Genomic DNA, 19,742 nt, shown 5'->3' with positions numbered 1-19,742 from the left:
CCCCAAAGGCCATACAGCCAGGAAGTGGCAGAGTCAGGATTCAAACCCAGGGCTTCTCCAGCTATGGCACTAGGGCCCTGCCGTATCCATGCAGCTGAGGGCAGGGACTCCCAGAGCCTCCTCTCCCATGGTGAGAGGCTGCACGCGTGCAGGGAGAGGCTCCAGCCAGGGAGGTCTTTGGGGCAGCCCAGCTGGGAGCCAGCCCACCGCAGCCTGGGCAAACAGCAGGGCCGGGCCTCACGGCTGTGTAGTCACCACCAGGCTAATTTTACCCACCGGCTGCTGTGTGCGGGCAGACGGACGCGGGACTGTTTGTTTTCCTTGGGAGTCCATGTTTGAAGTCCTGACTATTTTTAAAACAGGGCCAAGCGCATAACAGCAGCCGCCCGAGGTGACCACCACACTAGTGTTCTTTTGTCACCGCGGGCGCCAGCCCCGGCCACTGCCCCTGGCTGACACCTTGGGAGCGCAGAGCCTGGCTGACGCTGGCCCCAGATCCACCATTCCAGGCCTGCACCTCATAGGTCCCCCGCTCTATCCTCCACTCCATCTCCCACCTTAGAATCTCAGTTTTGCAGGGTGCATAGGGAGCCAGGAACACAGGACAGCAGGTGAGGTAGAAAGGCGCCCCAGGACCAGCCTGACTCATGGGGCCCTGGAAAGGCCATGGGCTTTGAAGTCAGACTTGGGTTTGAACCCTGACTCGATCGCCTACTGACCAAGGGCCTGCCACCTAAACTCTGTGAGCCCAGTTTCCCTATCTATAAAATGCATCTGGCTGGGCACTTTGAGAGACTGAGGTGGGAGGATCACTCAAAGCCAGGAGTTTGAGACCAGCCCGGACAACATGGTAAGACCCTGTCTATACACATAAAATTTGTTTCGAAAATGAGCCGGGCATGGTGGTGCAGGCTTGTGCTCCTAGCTATTCAAGGGACTGAGCCAGGAGAAGCACTTGAGTCCAGGAGGTTGAGACTACGGTGAGCCGTGATCACACCACTGCACTGCCGCCCGGGCAACAGAGCAGGACCCTGTCTCAAAAATAAAACAAAATAAAATCTAACTAACATCCGTCCACAGAACTACTACAGGAGGAAAGACAGTCATCCAGGGAAGTCCCCAGCGCCCGGGGGGTGGCTGCCACTGGAAGGCACTCCTACTGCCAGAAGGAGTAGGGAGCCGAGCACTTTGGAGACGCAAAGTCCTTGCTCCCCGCAGCAGACGGGAGCTCAGGGGGCAGGGCGGGCTGGGAGGGGAAGAAGAACAGGACCCCAGGTCACGGGTCCCTTGCCCCCCACCCAGTTCCCACAGAACCTGACCTCTTGGCATCTTCCGAGTGGAAGACGAAGCCCCCAATCTTCCTGGAGGGAGCCTCATCGTTTCTAGCCAGGCAGGGACTTTACACGGGCTCATTAAACTCCCAAATAACAGACTTGCTGTTTGGCTTTGGGGTTTGGGTTTGTGTCTTTCTTTCTTTCTTTCTTTCTTTTTTTTTTTTAAGCAACAGTATTTATTTTCAGGGTGGACACCAGGATTTTTGTTTCATGTACAGTCTGGGGACTGAGGGGCTTTTGGAGGGGGGTGGTGATAGAGAGGCAGGTGGGGCTGGGAGAGAAAGGAAGAGGAGGAGAGAAAGGGGTTCTCACACAGGTCCTCCCTCCCCATTCACTCCCTGGCTTGTGCCCCCTGACGTGGCCCCTGTGGCCCCCTCCTCACCTCCTGCCCCCGCCAACCTGAAACATCTCCCCTCCCCTCGGTTTTCCTTTAAGCGCCTGTCCCCTGCTCGGGCTGTCCCTGACAAACCCCTCTGAGGAGCAGCCCCATGTAATTACACCCTGTGCCTGTCCAACAAATGTTCTCACCTCCATGACCTCATCACGGCCTCCCACGGCCCTGGGAGCAGTCAAGTGTGGTTCTCTGTTCCTGTTGCATAGGTGGGGAAACCAAGGCACAGGGAGGGGAAGGGACTTGCCCCAGGCCACGTGTCTGGTGAAGGCAAGCCAGGATGGGTGGCTTGGCCTCAGATATCTGCTCACTGAAAGGGGTTGACAGCACTGGGTGTCCTAAAAGGGGGTGCTTAATCTACCACACTGGGAAAAGGGCAGACATGGGTCTCTGCTATAGAGGGGCCAAGTGACCCCCAGACATTTGTGGGGGCAGTGCATGGAGGGCTGAAGGCAGGTGAGTGAGTCTGGTGGTGGGGAGAGAGGTTAGGGATAGGTGGGTGGCGGGGGGCGGGGAGCTTTCTCTGTCCCTCACGGAATCCCCATTCCAGGCTCAAGTAGCAGAAGTCCCCAGATGCCCTCAGCCTTTGCCCACAGTTGGCAATAAAAGCCTGAAAAGGAATGAGCTGCACGTTCTCACTTAAGCGCAGAGAGTAAGCATCACACGGCTGACTTCTGCCTCCATGAGTCAGTTCAGTTTGTTGAAGCGTGTTTCAGGGCGAGGACATGTGGCTCCTGCCTAGCGCTACTACCTTCTGGGCACTCGCTAAGCCTCAGGCCCTGTGTTGAGCTCCGCAGGGATTATCTTATTCAGTTCTTGGCATGAGCTTACGAGGCAGGTACAGTTCACGAAGGAGTTGTAAAGGGAAGACTAAGAGAGGTTAAGTAACTGACCCAAAGTCACACAGCTAGCAAAACGCAGGGTAAGGTCTGGAACTCGGGAAGTTTAAACACGAGAGCTGGCACTCAACCATTGTACACACCAGCTGTTTGCGGGGTGTGCTGGCTGAGTGTATAGATATGTGCCCATCTGTGCCCATGTGAATGCACAGGACAGGCAGATGGCACTTTGCCACTACCAGCTCCCTGTGTAGTGGGGGGCAGAGGTGGGGCACAGCACCAGGTTCCGATTTATGGAAGAATCCCTGGGTGCCTGGTTCTTGGGGTGTGGTGGCGGTCACATGAGCATTCCTCCCAAAGCCCTGCCACAGAGAAATCCCACAGTGCCTGCCTGCCTCAACCGCAAATCCCCTAATGGGCCGGGAGCCTCCCAGGGGTGTGGGGAGCCAGGCCAGGCCACTTTTTCTGGGCCAGCCTGGGCCTGAGGCCTCCTGCCCACCTGAGGCCCTGCCCCACCCATCCCTCCCCGGCTGCCCCCGAGGACTCACCTCGATGTCCCTGATGTTATGCATGAGCTGGTAGGCGATGTCCTTGCAGCCCTGGCTCAAGGCCTCAGGGGGCATCTCATTGTCTGAGTACCAGTCCCGGTCAGCTGAGTGGGCATAGGCAGCACTGGGGGTCGCGTGGTTCACTCTCGTGGTGGTCACAATGCCCACAGATTTCCCTGGGGGACCGGAGGAGCGGGATCGGCTTCATCCACAGATCGGTGTGTCCCAACTGCCTCCTCCCTCCCACTCCCCGCTAAAGACAGGCCTCCCTTCAGTTCCAAGGATTGCCCGGGCCTCCATCTCCCCATCCACAGCAGTGGGTGTGTGGGGGTGGCTTCCAAGTAGCCGAGCAGCTGGAGCACTGCCTCTGGGACCCTCTTCCCTCACCGCAAAGGCCCCTGAGCTGTGAGCACATGGCTGGAGTCTTCCCCTACCACAAGGCGCCCACAGGACCCCTGAGGGAGCTCCAGTGGACTGTGGCTCCATCACCTGTGTATTGGCCTTGGCCCCTGACTGACGTTCCTGGGGGCATGGGCTGGGCCTCCCAATTCCGAGGAGGAAAGGGGAGTGGCCACGGACTGCACCCCACGTGCTAGCTCTGGCTGGGTCTTCTCCCTCCTCACACCAAACCTAGGAGGGCCTATGTTTCCCACTCATTTTATAGTCAAATAAAGAATAGACTCAGGAAAATGACCTGGGACCAGAACCCACCACTGAGTGAACCCCAGAACACCAGCCTCCCCTGTCCTGGAAGGAATCCCATAGCTATTTCATAGATTCCCAGAACATCAGCACCGGGAGCTCTGCAGAGAAGCCTTTTCCACCCCTCCCCACAACACAGTCGGAAAGACGGAGGCCCAGACAGGCCCTGAGGCTGGCCTTGCCCCCCGCTGCTCCCCCAACTCACCAGCATCCTTGGCCCAGCGCAGGATGGAGGTGACCTCGTTCCCCTGGGTGGTGTTGCATCGGGAGCGCTCGGTGGCTGCGCTCACCCCCACGGTGCCCTCATTGGCCTTCACCCCACACAGGTAGGCGGTGGCGGTACCCGCGCTGTCAGGGACCTGGGCGTTGGTATTGTACGTCTGCGGGTGGGGGAGGAGAGTGAGGAGATGGCCAGGCCTTCGCCCCTACGGCCGCCCACCCCGCCTCGACTCACACCATGGGGACTGGGGCGGGAGGGGCACAGAGAGGACCCCATAGCCTTTGACCAGGCCCACTGCCCACTGAAGCCCTCCAGAGCCACAGTACCACGTAGCGGTCTGCTTCCTGCCATCATTCCCTGCACCCCAGCAGCACTGGGGCAGGACCCCAACTCTCCAAAGTACAGAGAAGTGTCCTGCGGAGGAGTGGGGCTCAGGCAGGGTCAGCAGAGGCCTCTCTCTGGGCCTGGGGCTGCAGGAGCCAGCGAGGAGTTGGGGAGCAGGAGAGTCCTGGAAAAGGGAGAGGGTGTCGGGGGGTCTGAAGACAGGGTAGTGAAAGTGAGGAGGAGGGGGACTGGGGAAGGGAAGGGTGGGGCCAAGACCAGTGCTGACTTCTCTGTCACCTGCCCTGTGGCCACCATCACAGGGTCACTCTACATTCAGATGTTTAGCAGAGACCCCGAAACGATCTGCCTGTCTCCCTTCCCCACCAGCCTGAGAGTGCCTTGAAGGCACAGAAGGCATCATAGTCCCTGCTACTCCCCCAGAAGTGAGCCAGGGGCCTGACCCAGGGTCTGGAGGTTATTACACAAAGCCACTGTCACCACCACCAACAATGAAAGCTACCCAGCAGTGCACACCGCCTTGAACAGCCTAGGTCAGTATAGGCATGCCTTGTTGAGTGCATTTCACAGATATCGTGTTTGTTACAAACTGAAGATCGGTGGCAGCCCTGTGTCAAGCAGGTCTATCAGCGCCTTTCTCCAACATGAGCTCACTTCATTTGTGTTTTGTTTTTGTTTTGTTTTGTTTTTATTTAGAGAGATGGGATTTCACTATGTTGCCCAGGCTGGTCTCAAACTCCTGACCTCGTGATCCACCTGACTCGGCCTCCCAAAGTGCTGGGATTACAGGCATGAGCTGCCATGCCCAGCTTCTCATTTGTGTTTTTAGCAATAACATGTTTTTAAATTAAGGTATATACATCTTTTTAGACATAATGCTATCTCACACTGAAAAAGACTACTGTAGGGTGCAAACATAACTTTTATATGCACTGGGAAACCAAAACAATGTGTGACTTGCTTCATTGCAATATTCGCTGTATTACAGTGGCCTGGAACCAAACCAAAGTATAGCTAAGGTAGGCCTATAGCCTAATTAACTTCACAAACTGCCTCGGGAAAGAATGAGTGAACTAGAACTGCATGCAAAAGCACATATAGGCAAAGCATGGTGGCTCACGCCTGTAATCCCAAGACAGGGAGGCCAAGGCTGGAGGATCGCTTGAGCCCAAGAATTAGAGACCTCCATCTCTGCCAAAAAATTAAAACGTTATCCAGGTGTGGTAGTGCACACCTCCAGTCCTAGCTATTCAGGAGGCTGACATGGGAGGATGGCTTGAGCTCAGGAGTTGGAGGCTGCAGTGAGCCATGACTGTACCACCGTACTGCAACCTGGACAACAGAGCAAGACCCTGTCTCTAAACACACACACACACACACACACACACACACACACATGCACACGCACACGCACAGTGACGCTGTGGTATCAGAGGTCAGGATGGTGGCTGCTCTAGGTGGGGAGTGGACATGGAGGGGGTCAGGGGACCTCTGGCTGCTGTCATGTTCAGTTGCTCGACCTGGACACTGGTCATACAGACATGAAGCGGGCTTGGGGACGGGGCTCACCTTAGAGAGGGCCACGAAGGGGAACTTGTCCATCTCCAGCCTGGTCTCCTCCCCAGGGTTGTGGCGGAGCTGACCCTTGAGGATACGGGCAGCTGTCACTGTGGAGACGCCCATGCCTGCAGTGGGGAGTGGGGGCCTCAGTGTCTGGTGCTCCTGCCTCTCCGGTCAGCCTACTCGGGTCCCCAGTAGCTCTCTAGTTTGGTACCAAGACAGGTTCAGGCAGTTGGCACCGGGCATGGCTCTGTAAGCGACAGGGCACAGCCCTCTCTCCCTTCCCTCCTAGATCCTCGGGGGGCTGCCTGGCAGAGCAGACCTCTTGAATCCACTGCCTGGCCCTCCATTGTCTTAAACACTCTTCCTCCAGAGCCCCAGCTGCTTCAACACTGCCCCCTTCAACTCAGCCTGGCTCTCCGCACCCCTAGCTAGGTGCCCTGTCCCACCCCTCCCACGGGCCTCACCATCTCCCAGGAACATGATGACATTCTTAGCCACGTTGGTGTTGAGCTTCTGAAGCTCCAGGGCATATTTCAGTGTCTCTTGCGCTTGGTTTCGCCAGTACTTGGGGTCTTTCTCTTTCTCTAAACAGAGGGAGAGGCAGTTACTTGGTGGCTGAGGAAGCCTCCTATCCCCGGACGTACAGATCACCCCACTTCTGATTGCTCAGGCTGGAATGCCTGAACCTGGAGGCGGGGGCAATAGTTGCTACCCAGACAACACACCTGTGGTTTATTTATACACATGTGCCATCCAGATCCTCCAGAAAAGCCTGTGGACCCTAGGGTCTTCTCCTCACATCTCAGAATAAAGAAGCCAAGGCTCAGAGACCACGAGCGATTTCCCCAAGGCCACACAGCACAGGCAGACACCGGCTGAGCTGGGCTTCTCTCCAAAGCTCGTGCTCATTCCTTCTACCCAGCAGGGAGACGGGCTGCTAAGGCAGCAGACGAATTGTGCTAGCACAATTAAGAGAGTAACGTTTCACCTGTTCAACAACACAACAGCGGGGGTCCCCTGATGTAATCAGCCATCAGTTATAAACTCTGCTTAGCTTATTCATTAAAGTAGGCTCAACAGGAGCCTGACTTGGTGGCGGAGTTAATAGCAGTGCTGGAAAGCTAAGCTTGCCTTTTGCTTAATGTATCACATTTAAAGGAGCCAAGTGATCTCACTTTTGTTAGGATTAGTTAGCAAGATGACACCCTGCCTCTCTAATCCTCCCCTCCTCCCTCCCTTTTGGCTGTTAATGACTTCTGTATGGGGCTTTATGGTTTTAGATAAAATGAGAACCAGGAACATCTCTTTCTTTCTCTCTCCCTCCTTCTCCTGAGTGCATGTGTCCAGCAACCAATCCACAGCTTTTGTGCCTGACAGACCTCAATGAAAACCCCAGCTGCTCCAAGAATTGAACCCGGAAGCGGGGGCAATAGTTGCCTACACAGACAACACACCTGTGGTTTATACATTTTTGCCATCCAGATCCTCCAGAAAAGCCTGTAGACCATGAGGTCTTCTCCTCACATCTCAGAATGAAGAAACCAAGGCTCAGAGACCACGAGCGATTTCCCCAAGGCCACACAGCACAGGCGGACACTGGCAGAGCTGGGCTTCTCTCCAAAGCTCGTGCTCATTCCTTCTACCCAGCAGGGAGACGAGCTGCTAAGAACTAGCTGTGTCACCTGCCTGAGCCTTAGTCTCTTCCCCTGTTAAATGAGATCGATGCCTCATCCCCTCAGGGTCTCTCTAGGGACTGGGCCAGATAAGGCAAGTGACATAGCTGATGTACAGAAGAGGCTCAAAAGTTGCCTCCCGCCCCCATGATCCCACCTCCAGGGCTGGACCAGGATCCTGGCTATGGGAGCTGGAGTCCTTCCCAGAGTCTGCGGGGCTCCCCTCTGTCCCGGGTCAAATCTGCTCGGAAGCCTGGAGAGGCTCCCTGGCAGTTTCTTCTTTGGATGCCTCCCACTACACAGAACAGGGGGAGAGGTCAGGAGGGGGGTGGGAGGGCCTTGTGCAGGGCCATGTGGCATGTTCGTGGGCTGGGGACACAATCCTCATCTTCTGGCCCAGCTCCTACCGGCGCGTGGCTCTCGGGGTGGCCATGGGTGAAGAATAGTCCTCCTCCCTCACATATGCACCAGCTCTGGGTGAGGTGCCAGGCACCCCCTACACAGCTTCTCTTATTCCTCCCAGCTGCCCTGGTGGGTGGGCACCAGTGTCTCCTCCACATTAGGAAATGGAGAAGCTGAGATTAGGGTGGCGGCAGGAGAAATGGAAATTCACACGTCACTGTGGCTCTGCCCCGGTGTACGACAGCACAGGCGAGGAGCCTCGGACACAAGCACACCCCACACCCCTCCCCAAGAGGCCTCCCCTTATGCCACCGCCACCCCAACCCTTAGCCCACTGCCCTCACTCCGACAGCCCCAGGTCCACCCTCGCTCTTCTGGAAGTGTCTGCTGAGGGCGTCAACATCAGACGTCCCCACATGGGCCCCACTGGGAATCGGGGGCACCTTGTCCCTTCTGCCCGACAGGGTGCCTTTGGACAAGAGTTTCCGCCCCAGGAAATGGGAGACCCATAGCTATCCATGAGCAGTTCCAGGATGACATGAGATAGAGCCTGGGCAAGTCCCAGGCCCAGGGTTTCGCCTGGAGGTCCCACAGGCCCAAGCTGGTTCCAATCTCCCCCCTGCCTTCCTCAAAACACATCACAATGCTGTTGGTCATGAAGCCTCTTTGGCCAATTGGGTGCCATTGGGTGGTGAAGACCTTCTACCCACCCTGACCCCCTACAGCCTGTCCCTGACTTAACAGCTTGGAGGTCCCGGGGCTGGGCTGATGTCAGCCCGCTCCACACCTGTTGCTCTGTTCAGCCCAGGCTCTACCACCAGTCCCCTCTCCCTCGAGTGCGTATTCCCTCTAGACTGGAGTCCTGAGAGGGTAGAGTCCTTGTATTTTCCACCAGAGCCAACCAGGGCCTGTCCGTGAGAAGGGTCTGTCCCTGGTTTAAGCAACGATGGCTCTGGATAACTGGATTCCAGGAGGTCAGTCTCTTTGGAGACTATTAAATGATATATGCAAATGCTGACGATAGAATGCCACAGGGAAAGAGCACTGATCGGTACACGCTGTATGATTCCATTTATATGAAGCTCAAAACAGGCAAAGTGAGTCTCTAGTGGCCAGGGCAAGCCTGGGCACTTCCTCTGGTTTTGGGAGGGGGTTGGCTGGGAAGGGCACAGAAAAACCCACAGATGCCCCATGGCCAGAAATGTTCTGTCTTGATCTGGGTGGTGGTTACACGGGTATCAATATATGTCAAAAATTTTCCATGCACTGGGTACGGTGGCTCACACCTGTAATCCCAGCACTTCGGGAGGCGAGGCGGGCGGATCATGAATTCAAGAGATCGAGACCATCCTGGCCAACATGGTGAAACTGCGTCTCTACCAAAAACACAAAAATTAGCTGGGCATGGTGGAACATGCCTACAGTCCCAGCTACTCGGGAGGCTGAAGCAGAATAATCTCTTGAACCCGGGAGGCAAAGGTTGCAGTGAGCGGAGATCTTGCCACTGCATTCCAGCCTGGTGACAGAGCGAGACTCCCATTTCAAAAAAATAAAAAATAAAAATAAATTCATGCTATGTATTTAAGATCTGTGCCCTTTTCTGTAAGTTATACCTAATTGAAGAAGGAAAAAAAAAAAAAAAGGCTGGGGCGGTGGCTCATGCCTGTAATCCCAGCACTTTGGGAGGCCATGGTGGGAGGGTTGTTTGAGGCCAGGAGTTTGAGGGCACAGCAAGCCATGATTGTGCCACTGCACTCCAGCCTGGCGATAGCAGATACAAAAAGCGGAATCATTCAATGTGTGAAGATTTTTCATGTCACTTTTTCGCCTTTTCTCTTTTCATCCCTTAGTTCATCTTTCACCCAGGTGGGCTGTAAGTGCTGAGAAAGCAGGGACCTCACCCCAGAATGACCTTGGCCCCCGGGGATGCAACAGAAAAGGCACCGCCATCTCAGAGGCAGCAGTGGCCTGAGCGCCCAGTGGCTTGGGTTCCATTCCCAGCTCAAGTTCAGTGCCCCGCTGCACCCCATCTCCTCATCTGCTCAAATACAGCCGTCCTAAGAGAAGAGATCAACATTCACTGAGCATCCCTCCTTGCCAGACACTCTGACTATCCATGTGACTCTCATGACGGTCCTAAGGGGGAGGAATTTTTTTTGGGGGGGTGGGGAATGGAGTCTCGATCTTTCACTCAGGCTAGAGTGTAATGGCACAATCTTGGCTCACTGCAACCTCTCTCTCCCAGGTTCAAGCGCTTCTTCTGCTTCTGCCTCTCAAGTAGCTGGGACTACAGGCGCACACCAGCACACCCAGCTAATTTTTGTATTTTGAGTAGAGACAGGGTTTCACCATATTGGTCAGGCTGGTCTCAAACTCCTGACCTCGTGATCTGCCCACCTCAGCTTCCCAAAGTGCTGGGATTATAGTCATGAGCCACCCCCCTGGCCAAGGGGAGGAATTCTTATCCCCACTGGACAGATGGAGACACTGGGGTGCAGGGAAGGGAAGTGGGGACTTCTAGCCACATAATGGACGGAGCCGAGGAAGGCTGTCTCCTCCAGCTCCAGATACAGAAATGCTGAACAAAATAAAAAGTAGCACGTGGCTTGAAAAAGGAAGAAAAGGGGGAAGGAAAATCCTCAGGAGGCGGCATCAATGAGGAAATCTAAAACCAGAGGGGCTACAGGAGCTGATGCGAAGAGGAATGCTTGGAATGGCAGGGCAGGTACAGGTTCAGGCTGCGCTGGTTTCTTACCTTTTTTGAGATGGAGTCTCGCTCTGTTGCCCAGGCTGAAGTGCAGAGGCACAATCAAGGCTCACTGCAACCTCCACCTCCTGGGTTCGAGTGATTCACCTGCCTCAGCCTCCCAAGTAGATGGAATTACAGGCGCACGCCACCATGCCAGACTACTTTTTGTATTTTTAGTAGAGGCGGGGTTTTGCCATGTTGGATAGGCTGGTCTTGAACTCCTGACCTCAAGTGATCCGCCCACCTCGGCCTCCCAAAGTACTGAGATTACAGGCATGAGCCAACGTGGCTGGCCGGAAGCTGGTTTCTTAAGAGACAGAGTCTCGGGCCAGGCACAGTGGCTCAAGCCTGTAATCCCAGCACTTTGGGAGGCCGAGGCGGGTGGATCATGAGGTCAAGAGATCGAGACCATCCTGGTCAACATGGTGAAACTCCGTCTCTACTAAAAATACAAAAAATTAGCTGGGCATGGTGGCGCGTGCCTGTAATCCCAGCTCCTCCGGAAGATGAGGCAGGAGAATTGCCTGAACCCAGGAGGCAGAGGTTGCGGTGAGCCGAGATCGCACCATTGCATTCCAGCCTGGGTAACAAAAGCGAAACTCTGTCTCAAAAAAAAAGGAGACAGAGTCTCATTCTGTCATCCAGGCTGAAGTGCCATGGCTTGATTATAGCTTACTGTAATCTCGAACTCCTGGACTCAAGTGATCCCCCCACCTTAGCCTCCCAAGTAGCTAGGACTACAAGCATGCAGCACTGTGTCTGGCTAATTGTTTGTTTTTGGACATGGGGTTCTCACTATGTTGCTTAGGCTGGCTTCAAACTCTTGGGCTCAAGTGAGCCTTCCACCTCAGCCTTCCACAGCATGGGGATTATAGGCATGAGCCACCACACCAGGCCTGCTGAAGCTGTTTTAAGGTACACATTTGGCCTTGGAGCTATGGAAGGGATGGAGAAAGACAGTCATTCATAAGAAATGTGAATTCAAGTCCAACTCTGAGCCAGGACTAAGTAGGGATCTGAATTTATAGTGTAAGAACTGCAAACCAAGAAATCAAAGTAAAAACTGGTCTAGAATGAGTTGAACCCCTAGCGTCCTGAAAACACCATGCCACACTATGGAAGTGCTTCCACATGAGTCTCCAACAGAAAAACAAAAAAACTCAGTGTGGAAGACGAGTTCACTAGTGAGAATTATAAATGACAACAAAATGTGCAATCCCATGAGGGAGAATGAGCAGACAAAACCCACAGGAGTTGCCATGGACCTAGACTCAGAAGAGTCCAGAGGATTCATTCTATTTCAGATGATTAAAGATAAAAGAGAGAACAGAAACCCCAATCAAAGACTAGTACAATATAAAGGAGAAAAAGCTGGGTGCAGTGGCTCATGCCTGTAAACCCAGCATTTTGGAAGGTTGAGACAAGTGGATAGATCACCTGAGGTCAGGAGTTTGAGACCAGCCTTGGCAACATGGTGAAACTCCATCTCTATACAAAAATTAGCCAGGTATGGGAGGCTGAGGCAGGAGGATCACTTGAACCTGGGAGGTGAAGGTTGCAGTGAGCTGAGATCATGCCACTGCACTCCAGCCTGGGCGACAGAACGAGACTGTCTCAAAAAATAAAAAAAAATTATATTAAAAAAATACATATATATATGAAAATAGTGACCTACATGTGCATTAGCAGAGCTGAGGTTTCCTGCTCTAACACTGCTTTCAGCTCTTAAATACTTTGGTTGGTTCTGTGACCTTGAACATAGACACTGCCCTCATCCTACCCCATCAGCACCACCTATTTACCCCTGCACTTGTGTCCCCAGGCATACCTGGCACTAACGAGCTGGTAAGGCAGGTTCCAACGGCCAGTACTAAGAATGGTGAAATCATGGTGCACCCCAAGACCTGCTTTATCTCTGGAGCCCAGAAATTCAAGCGACACGGGTGGGGTGGGCTGGCAATGGTCAGATGTTAACCGATGCTCCAATCCTAGAAATTAAAAGAGAAAAAGAAGCATGTGGGGCACAGCTCTAGAGATCACTTTTCCACTCACTCATTCATTCCTTGGTTCATTCAACAAGTTATTCGGTGAGCACCAATTACAGACCAGGTATGGGGCTAGACATTGGGATGCCAAACCTCGGTGGTCCTTGTCTCAGGAAGCTTAATCACACAAACAGTTGGGTCAGCATCAGTGAGTTCCGCGCTGCAAAACAGTTCCGCCCATTTCCTAAGTGAATTTCCACTCAATTCATCTGAAGCCCACCACCTCCCAGAGTCCAATCTTTCTCAAGTAGTGTTTCTCAAACAGTAAGGAGAGCAAGCATCTGAATCCCCTGAGGGCTTGTTACAACAGATTCCAGGCCCACTCCACAGGCTCTGATTGTATTTCTCATAAGCTCCCAGGGGAGGCTGCTGCTTTTCAGACCACACCTTGAGAAGTCCTGTTCTAGAGCACTCCGTCTTTTAGCCTTGTAATTAACTGAGTCCCAGGAAAACCAGGGGTAAAGCAAAGACACCCTTTCTTTCGGGACCCCGACATTTGCTACATTCTCTCCTAGAGCTTGTCATTTATGTTAAGAGATATAAAAACGGTAGGAGTCACATATGTGAACGGACTGGCTGATAAGGGTGGCCATTTCTGGGTGGTGACATCACAGATAACGGATTTTTCTTTTTCATTGTCTTTTCTGCATTTCCCAAATTTTCTTTTGTGCTGAGATACTGTATTATCTATCTATATATTTTTTTAGATTTATATATTTTTAAAGTTGGATGTAATTGAAGAGCTTAGGCAAAAAAAAAAAAAAAAAAAAAAAAAAAAAAGGCTGGAATGAAATACACCAAAATATTAACTGTGGTTTTCTCTGGGTGGTAAGACTATGAGTGATTATTTCCTCTTTTTAAATTTTTTTTGAATTTTCCAAGTAGCCTAAATCGAGCGCGTATTAATGGCATAAGAATGTTTTCACACTGTGGTCATCCTGTTAAATCGCAAGGAACAACCCCATTGGCAGCTGAGAAACTTATTAAACCTGGTGCCCATGAGTTACAGGATGAAGAATTTTAAATGGCAAGAGTTTCACAGGGAAATAATATTACTGCTTCAACCAAGACCAAGATATTACGACATTTGTTGTGGGAAGCAGCAGTAACACACACTCTACCATTAGGAAAGTGTTGTGACAGGTAAGATCCCACTCTAGTACAATTATTATACGTTAAGCAAAAACAAAATAAAACATTTTTTAAAAGTTTTTTAAAGAAAAAAAGCCAGGCATGGCGGTGCATGCCTGTAATCCCAGCTACTTAGGAAGCTGAAGCTGGAGGAAGTTCGCCTGAGGCAACACAGCGAGACCCTGCCTCTAGGAAAAATGTTTGTATTTTAGGTTTTTTTAGATTTTTTTCTTTTAAAAAATTCTCCTTATGGCTCCAGCTCAAAGGAAAAAGTTTTGTTTTTTTTTTTTTTAATTTAAAAATACATTAAAAAAAGAAAAAAAGAAACCGCTGCCATCAGAAGACGGGATCTTGATTCAACCTTGAAAACATGCAAGCTGCACTCAGAAGTGAGGGCTCTGGGGTAGGGGCTGGGAGTGGGCGTGCAGAGCGGGAATTAAAAGGAAATATCCCACATCTAACAGCACTTAACTGAGTGGTACAATTTGGAGTTTCAGATGATTCCTAATTTTTTTGGTTCTACTTTATAGTTTCCAAATATTCCTATAGCAAATCCTAAAATCAGAAAAATGTTATTAACTGAATACAAAATACTAACACATTAAGCTATTATGTAAAATCACTTAAAACCGAAGTCACCTCTTTCAGGAAGCCTCCAGGATGGTCACTTATCCCTGTATACCCCCGCTGAGCTTCATGCCACTTCAATCATCACATGTAGCTAGCTCCCTTTTTGAAGGTAGTAATACTTTCCTGGGCCATCTCAGCCACTACACCGGGAGCTGCTGGGAGGGAGGACTTTGTCTTGTTTTTCTCTGCACTCCTAGTGCTTGGCACGGTAAATATTTACATCAGTTGAAAGCCAGTGCCCTAAGGAAGGAGTTTGGGGGAAGGGAAGAGCCAACCCAAATTCTCTCCTGTGTGTGTGCAGGAAAGTCCAAGAGTTCCTGAAGATGTGTAACTACTGGAACGTCCGCTCACCGTCGGTGGAGTATAGACCGGTAAGGCGCATGGGAAAACCGGCAGCATCTACCAAAGCTGATCAGCCCACCTGCGCCCTGTGACCCGCTTCTCTCTAGCAGAACGTGCACATCAGCCCTGTTCATAATGGCTTCAAAACCGCCTCCATCTATGGCAGGCTGCATACATACATCGTGTGTGTTCACAACACAGAAACCGCCACAGCAAGGAGAATGGACGATCCACAGCTCTTCACAGCAGGAATGAATCCTGCAAGGTAAGGCTGAGCAAAGGAAGCAAAACCCAGGAGCACTTCCAGGGTGATTCCATCGACAGAAGGTATAAAAACTCACCCAGGGTATTGGAAGACAGGATGGAGGCTCCACGTGGAGGGCATGGAAACAGGAAAGGGCTGCTGGGGTGCCGGGGCAGGTCTGTTTCTTATCGATCTGGGTGGTGGGTGCTGGTGACCCCGTGGGTTCAGTTTGAAAATCCAACAAGCTGTCGGTGTATGATACGCGTATTTTTCTCTGTGTGTGTTTTATTTCAATAAAGTAAACACTACTCTTTGGGAGCTTATATAAACAGAAGGACACCGACAAAATGAAATCAAGTCTATGTGCTGCACTCCACACTTGATAAGGCATTTCACCACAAGGTTTCACAAACAAATTACGCAGTGGACAGAAAAGGGCCTGTCGTTTCCTTTTACAGATGAGGAAACCAAGGCTGTGGAAGGACAGTGACTTGCCCAAGGTTACCGAGAGGAAGATGGCAGAGCAGAAACCTGACCACCGGTTCCTGATTCTGGAATTAGCAGTTAGGTTACCATCAGTCACCCCCTCCGGAGGGAGGGGTTTCCATTGCCCCAAGTGTAAAACGACGGTTCTGATGTTTGACACCTGAATGGATTCGCGTAACCACCACCACCACCACAATCAGGACCCAGAACAGCTCTGCCACCTGCAAAATCTCCTTTGAGCTCTTTATAGTTGCACAATCCCCCATCCCTAAATCTGGTGATCCCTGATCCGTCCTCCACCACCATGTTTTTGATAGATACAGTATTAAAGTCACAGATCAACGCGGGAGGGTTTATGTCTCTACCACACAGAGTCATCCAGTCATGAAGACAGCAAGTCTCTCCGCTCACTGTCAGAGTTCTTTGGTTTTATCAGCACTCCGTCATCTTAGGCCTGTAGGTCTTGGATATGTTTTATTAGATGTATACCTATGGGTTCCATTGTGTAATGGTTAGCACTCTGCACTCTGAATCTAGATTTATACCTATTTCGATTTTGGGGGAGCTACTGTAAATGGCATTGTTTCTGAAATTATTCATTACTAGTACATAAAAATACTGTTGAGCCAAGCGCAATGGCTCAAACCTGTAATCCCAGCACTTTGAGAGGCTGAGGCAGGTGGATCACTTGAGGTTAAGAGTTTGAGACCAGACTGGCCAACGTGGTGAAACTGTCTCTACTAAAAATACAGAAATTTACGTGGTGGTGCGCACCTGTAGTCCCAGGTACTTGAGAGGCTGAGGCAGGAGAATTGCTTGAACCCAGGAGGCAGAGGTTGCAATGAGCTGAGATTGCGCCACTGCACTCCAGCCTGGGCGAGAGGGCAAGACTCTGTTTCAGAAAAAAAAAAAAAAAGAGAGAAAGGAAGAAAGCATTCAGCCTTTCAGCATTTGGGGTGGTCTTTTGAGGTGTGAGGTAGAGTAGATTTTGTGGGACAATCAGGAACTTGTTTTTGGACATGTTGAGTTGGAGATGTCTTTTGGAAATGAGGACAGGCAGCTGAATATGTGTTTGGCATTTGAGAGAGAAGTCTGGGTTAGAGGTATAAATTTGGGAATTGTAGGCACAGAAGTGGCAGCTAATACCCTGATCAAACTTGACAGGGTCATCTAGGGAGATGGAATAGGGTTATAGGAATCAGTGGGACAGAAGCACTCAGCAAACCAGGTATTGAAAAGAATTTCTTTAATCTGAAAAAGGCTTTATGCCAATAACCTGCAGAAACCATCATATCCATGGGAGAAAGCTTTGGCAAACTCCTTTTAACGCTGGCTTATGATGGTGAGGAGCTGGGGCAACCTGGCTGTCCACAACTAGGGAAATGAACTAGTAAGAGTGGTGGAGGCAGTGTCTGTGTGGCAGTGATATTAAAACTAGACATCGAAACAGCAGCATGGTGGAGTCTAAAGGCAGAGGACTGAGTGAGGAATGTAAAGACTCAAACGCAGTGTATGTAAGTGCAAACCACCCCCACAGACAGAACACTATGTAACGGACAGAACACTATGTAACAGACAGAACTCTGCATAATGTACGAGGACACTTACAAATCCAAGGTCATATTAAATACACTAGCATAGGGACTTTGGGGAGCCATGAGAATGGCAGTGGGGGGCAGGGAGTCGGGACAAAGGAAAAAATGAATAAACAAGAACCGAGAGCTCATATCATATGTCATATGAGATATGTCATATGCTAAAACAGATAATGCATCCTCCTCTCTCTGCACCTAGAGTCCAAAACTGATGAGTGAGTAAAGAAAAATAAAAGAGGGACCCAGGAGATGTGAAAGGCTCATCCAGCCCCACATGATTATTCTTAGGGTTATAATAGGTTTGTCTCTCCTCCCCGCTAGCCTGAAGCTCTGTGAGAATAAAGACCACCGTCTTGCCCATCTCTGCATCCTGAGCCCTTGCACCCAGTAGCGGTTCCGTAAGTGCCACCAGTTCAGGCTGGGATGCTCTGAATTTTGGCCCCAGGGACAGGCATTGAGATAGGCTTGGTCTGGAGGCAGGTGCCTTCTCCCATAGCCTCTGCTCAGGACAAGGAGGGGGTGGGGACCTGGGAAAGCCTTCAGAACCCAGGGCCTGGATGCTGGTCCCACGCCTAAAGCTCCTCTCTGGCACAGAGGCTCTCTGGCAGCCCTGGAAGCAGAGGGGCCCAGTTTGGGGCTGCAGGGGCCCCGGCTGCCCACTACCCTCTTCCAATGTCCTGCCAGCTTGGAATGGGGCCTCCGGGTGTGTGCCAGCCCCATCACCACCCCCTACCTCCCTTCTCTGCCAGGCTTCCGGCTCCTCGGAGGCCTGATTATGCATGGCGAGTGCCGAAGCCTTGGCCAGGCTGTGGCTCCAGAGGAACGGCTACTTGGCAGTTCAGTGGAGGGGCTGAGGGGCCAGGCCTCGGCTCTGAGGACTGACTCTGGCAACCTGGAAAGAGGGCCTGGGAGTGTCCTGGAGTGGGGCAAAAAGCCAGCCTCGGGCTGGGTGTCAGAAGATCCAGGGCAAATGATATGGGACAGAGCATCACTACCATTTCTTAGGCACTCATGCCGCACCCAGCCCCATGCTGCTTACATCCCTGATCTCACAACAAGGATGAACAGCCCCCGTTTCGTAGTTTAGGAAACCGAGCTGAGGTCTGGCTAGTCGTCGACCACGTGCCATTCAAACCCAGGCTGCTTCCGGGGCTCCACCTCTCCGGGCCTCGGTTTCCCCACCATGAAGAGTAAGAGAGACCAGTGCCCCGCTTGCTCCATCCCACAGGAACAAGTGGAATGAGCTTAGGGCGGGGAATCTGGCCGGGGAGGGAGTCAGGCCTGGTGAGTTCTCCTACCTGAGCGGCCTGGCCAGGCGACAAGTGAAGAAACAAAGGAGGCCCAGGGCCAGCCCCAGGAGAAGGAGGCTGAGGGCCACTGTGAGGACCAAGTCCAGGACGGGCGACAGGAGGGCCATCCTGGAGCAGAGCGCCCCTGGGAGCGGCCACAACGCCCTGCACACACTCGGTCACTCTAGCTCCGCTGGGTCAGTGGCCGTGACCCGATTTATCCCTGGGTTAATCTTTGTGGATTAGTCAGGAGAGATGAAACGGGGTCCTGGGGTGGGAGGGGGAGCAGCCTACAAAGCTCCCCTCTCCCATTTGAGCCCCGGGGAGGGCCAATGCTTGTTCATTCGACTTTGTTCATTCATTCCTCACTCCCAAACACTTACGGCGCACCTGCTGATATATCTCTGTGCTACGTTCTAGGGAAACAGTCGGGAACAGGACAGACATAGTTTCCGTCAGCTTGGAGGTAACTGACCAGCCAGTGCAGACAAAGCACCTACTGTGTGCTAGACATTGTGCCAGGTGCCCTGCTTCCAAAGTTGTCCCCTCAACCCAGCTCCAGTCTCTCCTGGGTCCCCAAAACATCCTATGAAGTCAGGATAGGGGTTATGTTCCCATCTCACAGATTCAGAAACGGCCCAGAGAGGTAAAGCCACTTGTCACATGCACAGCTGTGCACAATTAGACGAGGCATTTCTGATCACGATTCCTGCCTCCTGGTACACCTCAGATCCCATGGTACAAAATACCCAAGGTCAGGGGGAGACACTGTTACCCTCTTGTGCCAAGGCAAGTCCCCTCTTCTTGACCCCAGAAAGGCCACTGACCTCACCATAGCAGGAAAACTAATCTCGTTACCCCATTAGGTCATTTTCTTTCTCAATACTCCCGTAACTCAAATTGCATCAGATCCTCACCATGTCCTAGTGATACAGGCAGGGTGGGGATTATTAGCCCCATCAATGAAAGGAAAACTGCAGCCAAATTAAATTTAAAAGAGTTTAATTGAGCAATGGACGATCTGTGAATTGGGCAGCCTCCTGAGCCAGAGTAGGCACCGGCGCAGCCGCGTGTTGGAAGATTTATGGACAGAAAAGTAAAGTGAGGTACAGAAGATGGAAATAAGGTGCAATCAGATTGGTTACAGCTTGGCACTTGTCTTATTTGAACACGGTTTGAACAGCTGGCTACATTTGACTGGCTAAAACTTGGTGACT

General features: G+C 51.9%; 1 protein-coding gene and 1 long non-coding RNA gene across 8 annotated transcripts in view; one reads left to right on the top strand and one right to left on the bottom strand.

The window, feature by feature from the left end:
- Positions 1-19,742, bottom strand: part of ALPL (alkaline phosphatase, biomineralization associated) — a 71,535-nt gene that overhangs the window by 10,983 nt on the left and 40,810 nt on the right. For 3 of the 7 annotated variants that reach the window (XM_074380233.1, XM_003934904.3, XM_074380234.1), the window contains exons 2-6: positions 12,592-12,751; positions 6,404-6,523; positions 5,946-6,061; positions 4,020-4,194; positions 3,113-3,288 (exon numbers count right to left, since the gene is read on the bottom strand). In XM_074380233.1, coding sequence (XP_074236334.1) covers positions 3,113-3,288; positions 4,020-4,194; positions 5,946-6,061; positions 6,404-6,523; positions 12,592-12,652 — 648 coding nt within the window. In that variant the 5' untranslated portion in view covers positions 12,653-12,751. Of the gene's footprint in view, positions 1-3,112; positions 3,289-4,019; positions 4,195-5,945; positions 6,062-6,403; positions 6,524-12,591; positions 12,752-12,901; positions 13,479-14,578; positions 15,189-15,252; positions 15,565-19,742 lie in introns of those variants that run through there. The other 4 variants (XM_074380232.1, XM_039474199.2, XM_003934905.3 and 1 more) reach the window with 4 other exon arrangements.
- On the top strand, positions 14,791-15,984 carry LOC120366036 (uncharacterized). The gene is made up of 2 exons (XR_005580813.2): positions 14,791-15,176; positions 15,614-15,984. It is a non-coding gene; the product is annotated as an uncharacterized LOC120366036 (long non-coding RNA).

Source organism: Saimiri boliviensis, chromosome 11, assembly GCF_048565385.1.
Source record: "Saimiri boliviensis isolate mSaiBol1 chromosome 11, mSaiBol1.pri, whole genome shotgun sequence".
NCBI lineage: Eukaryota > Metazoa > Chordata > Mammalia > Primates > Cebidae > Saimiri > Saimiri boliviensis.
The sequence above is the reverse complement of the archived record's forward strand: the minus strand, read 5'-3'. Positions and strand labels throughout refer to the sequence as shown.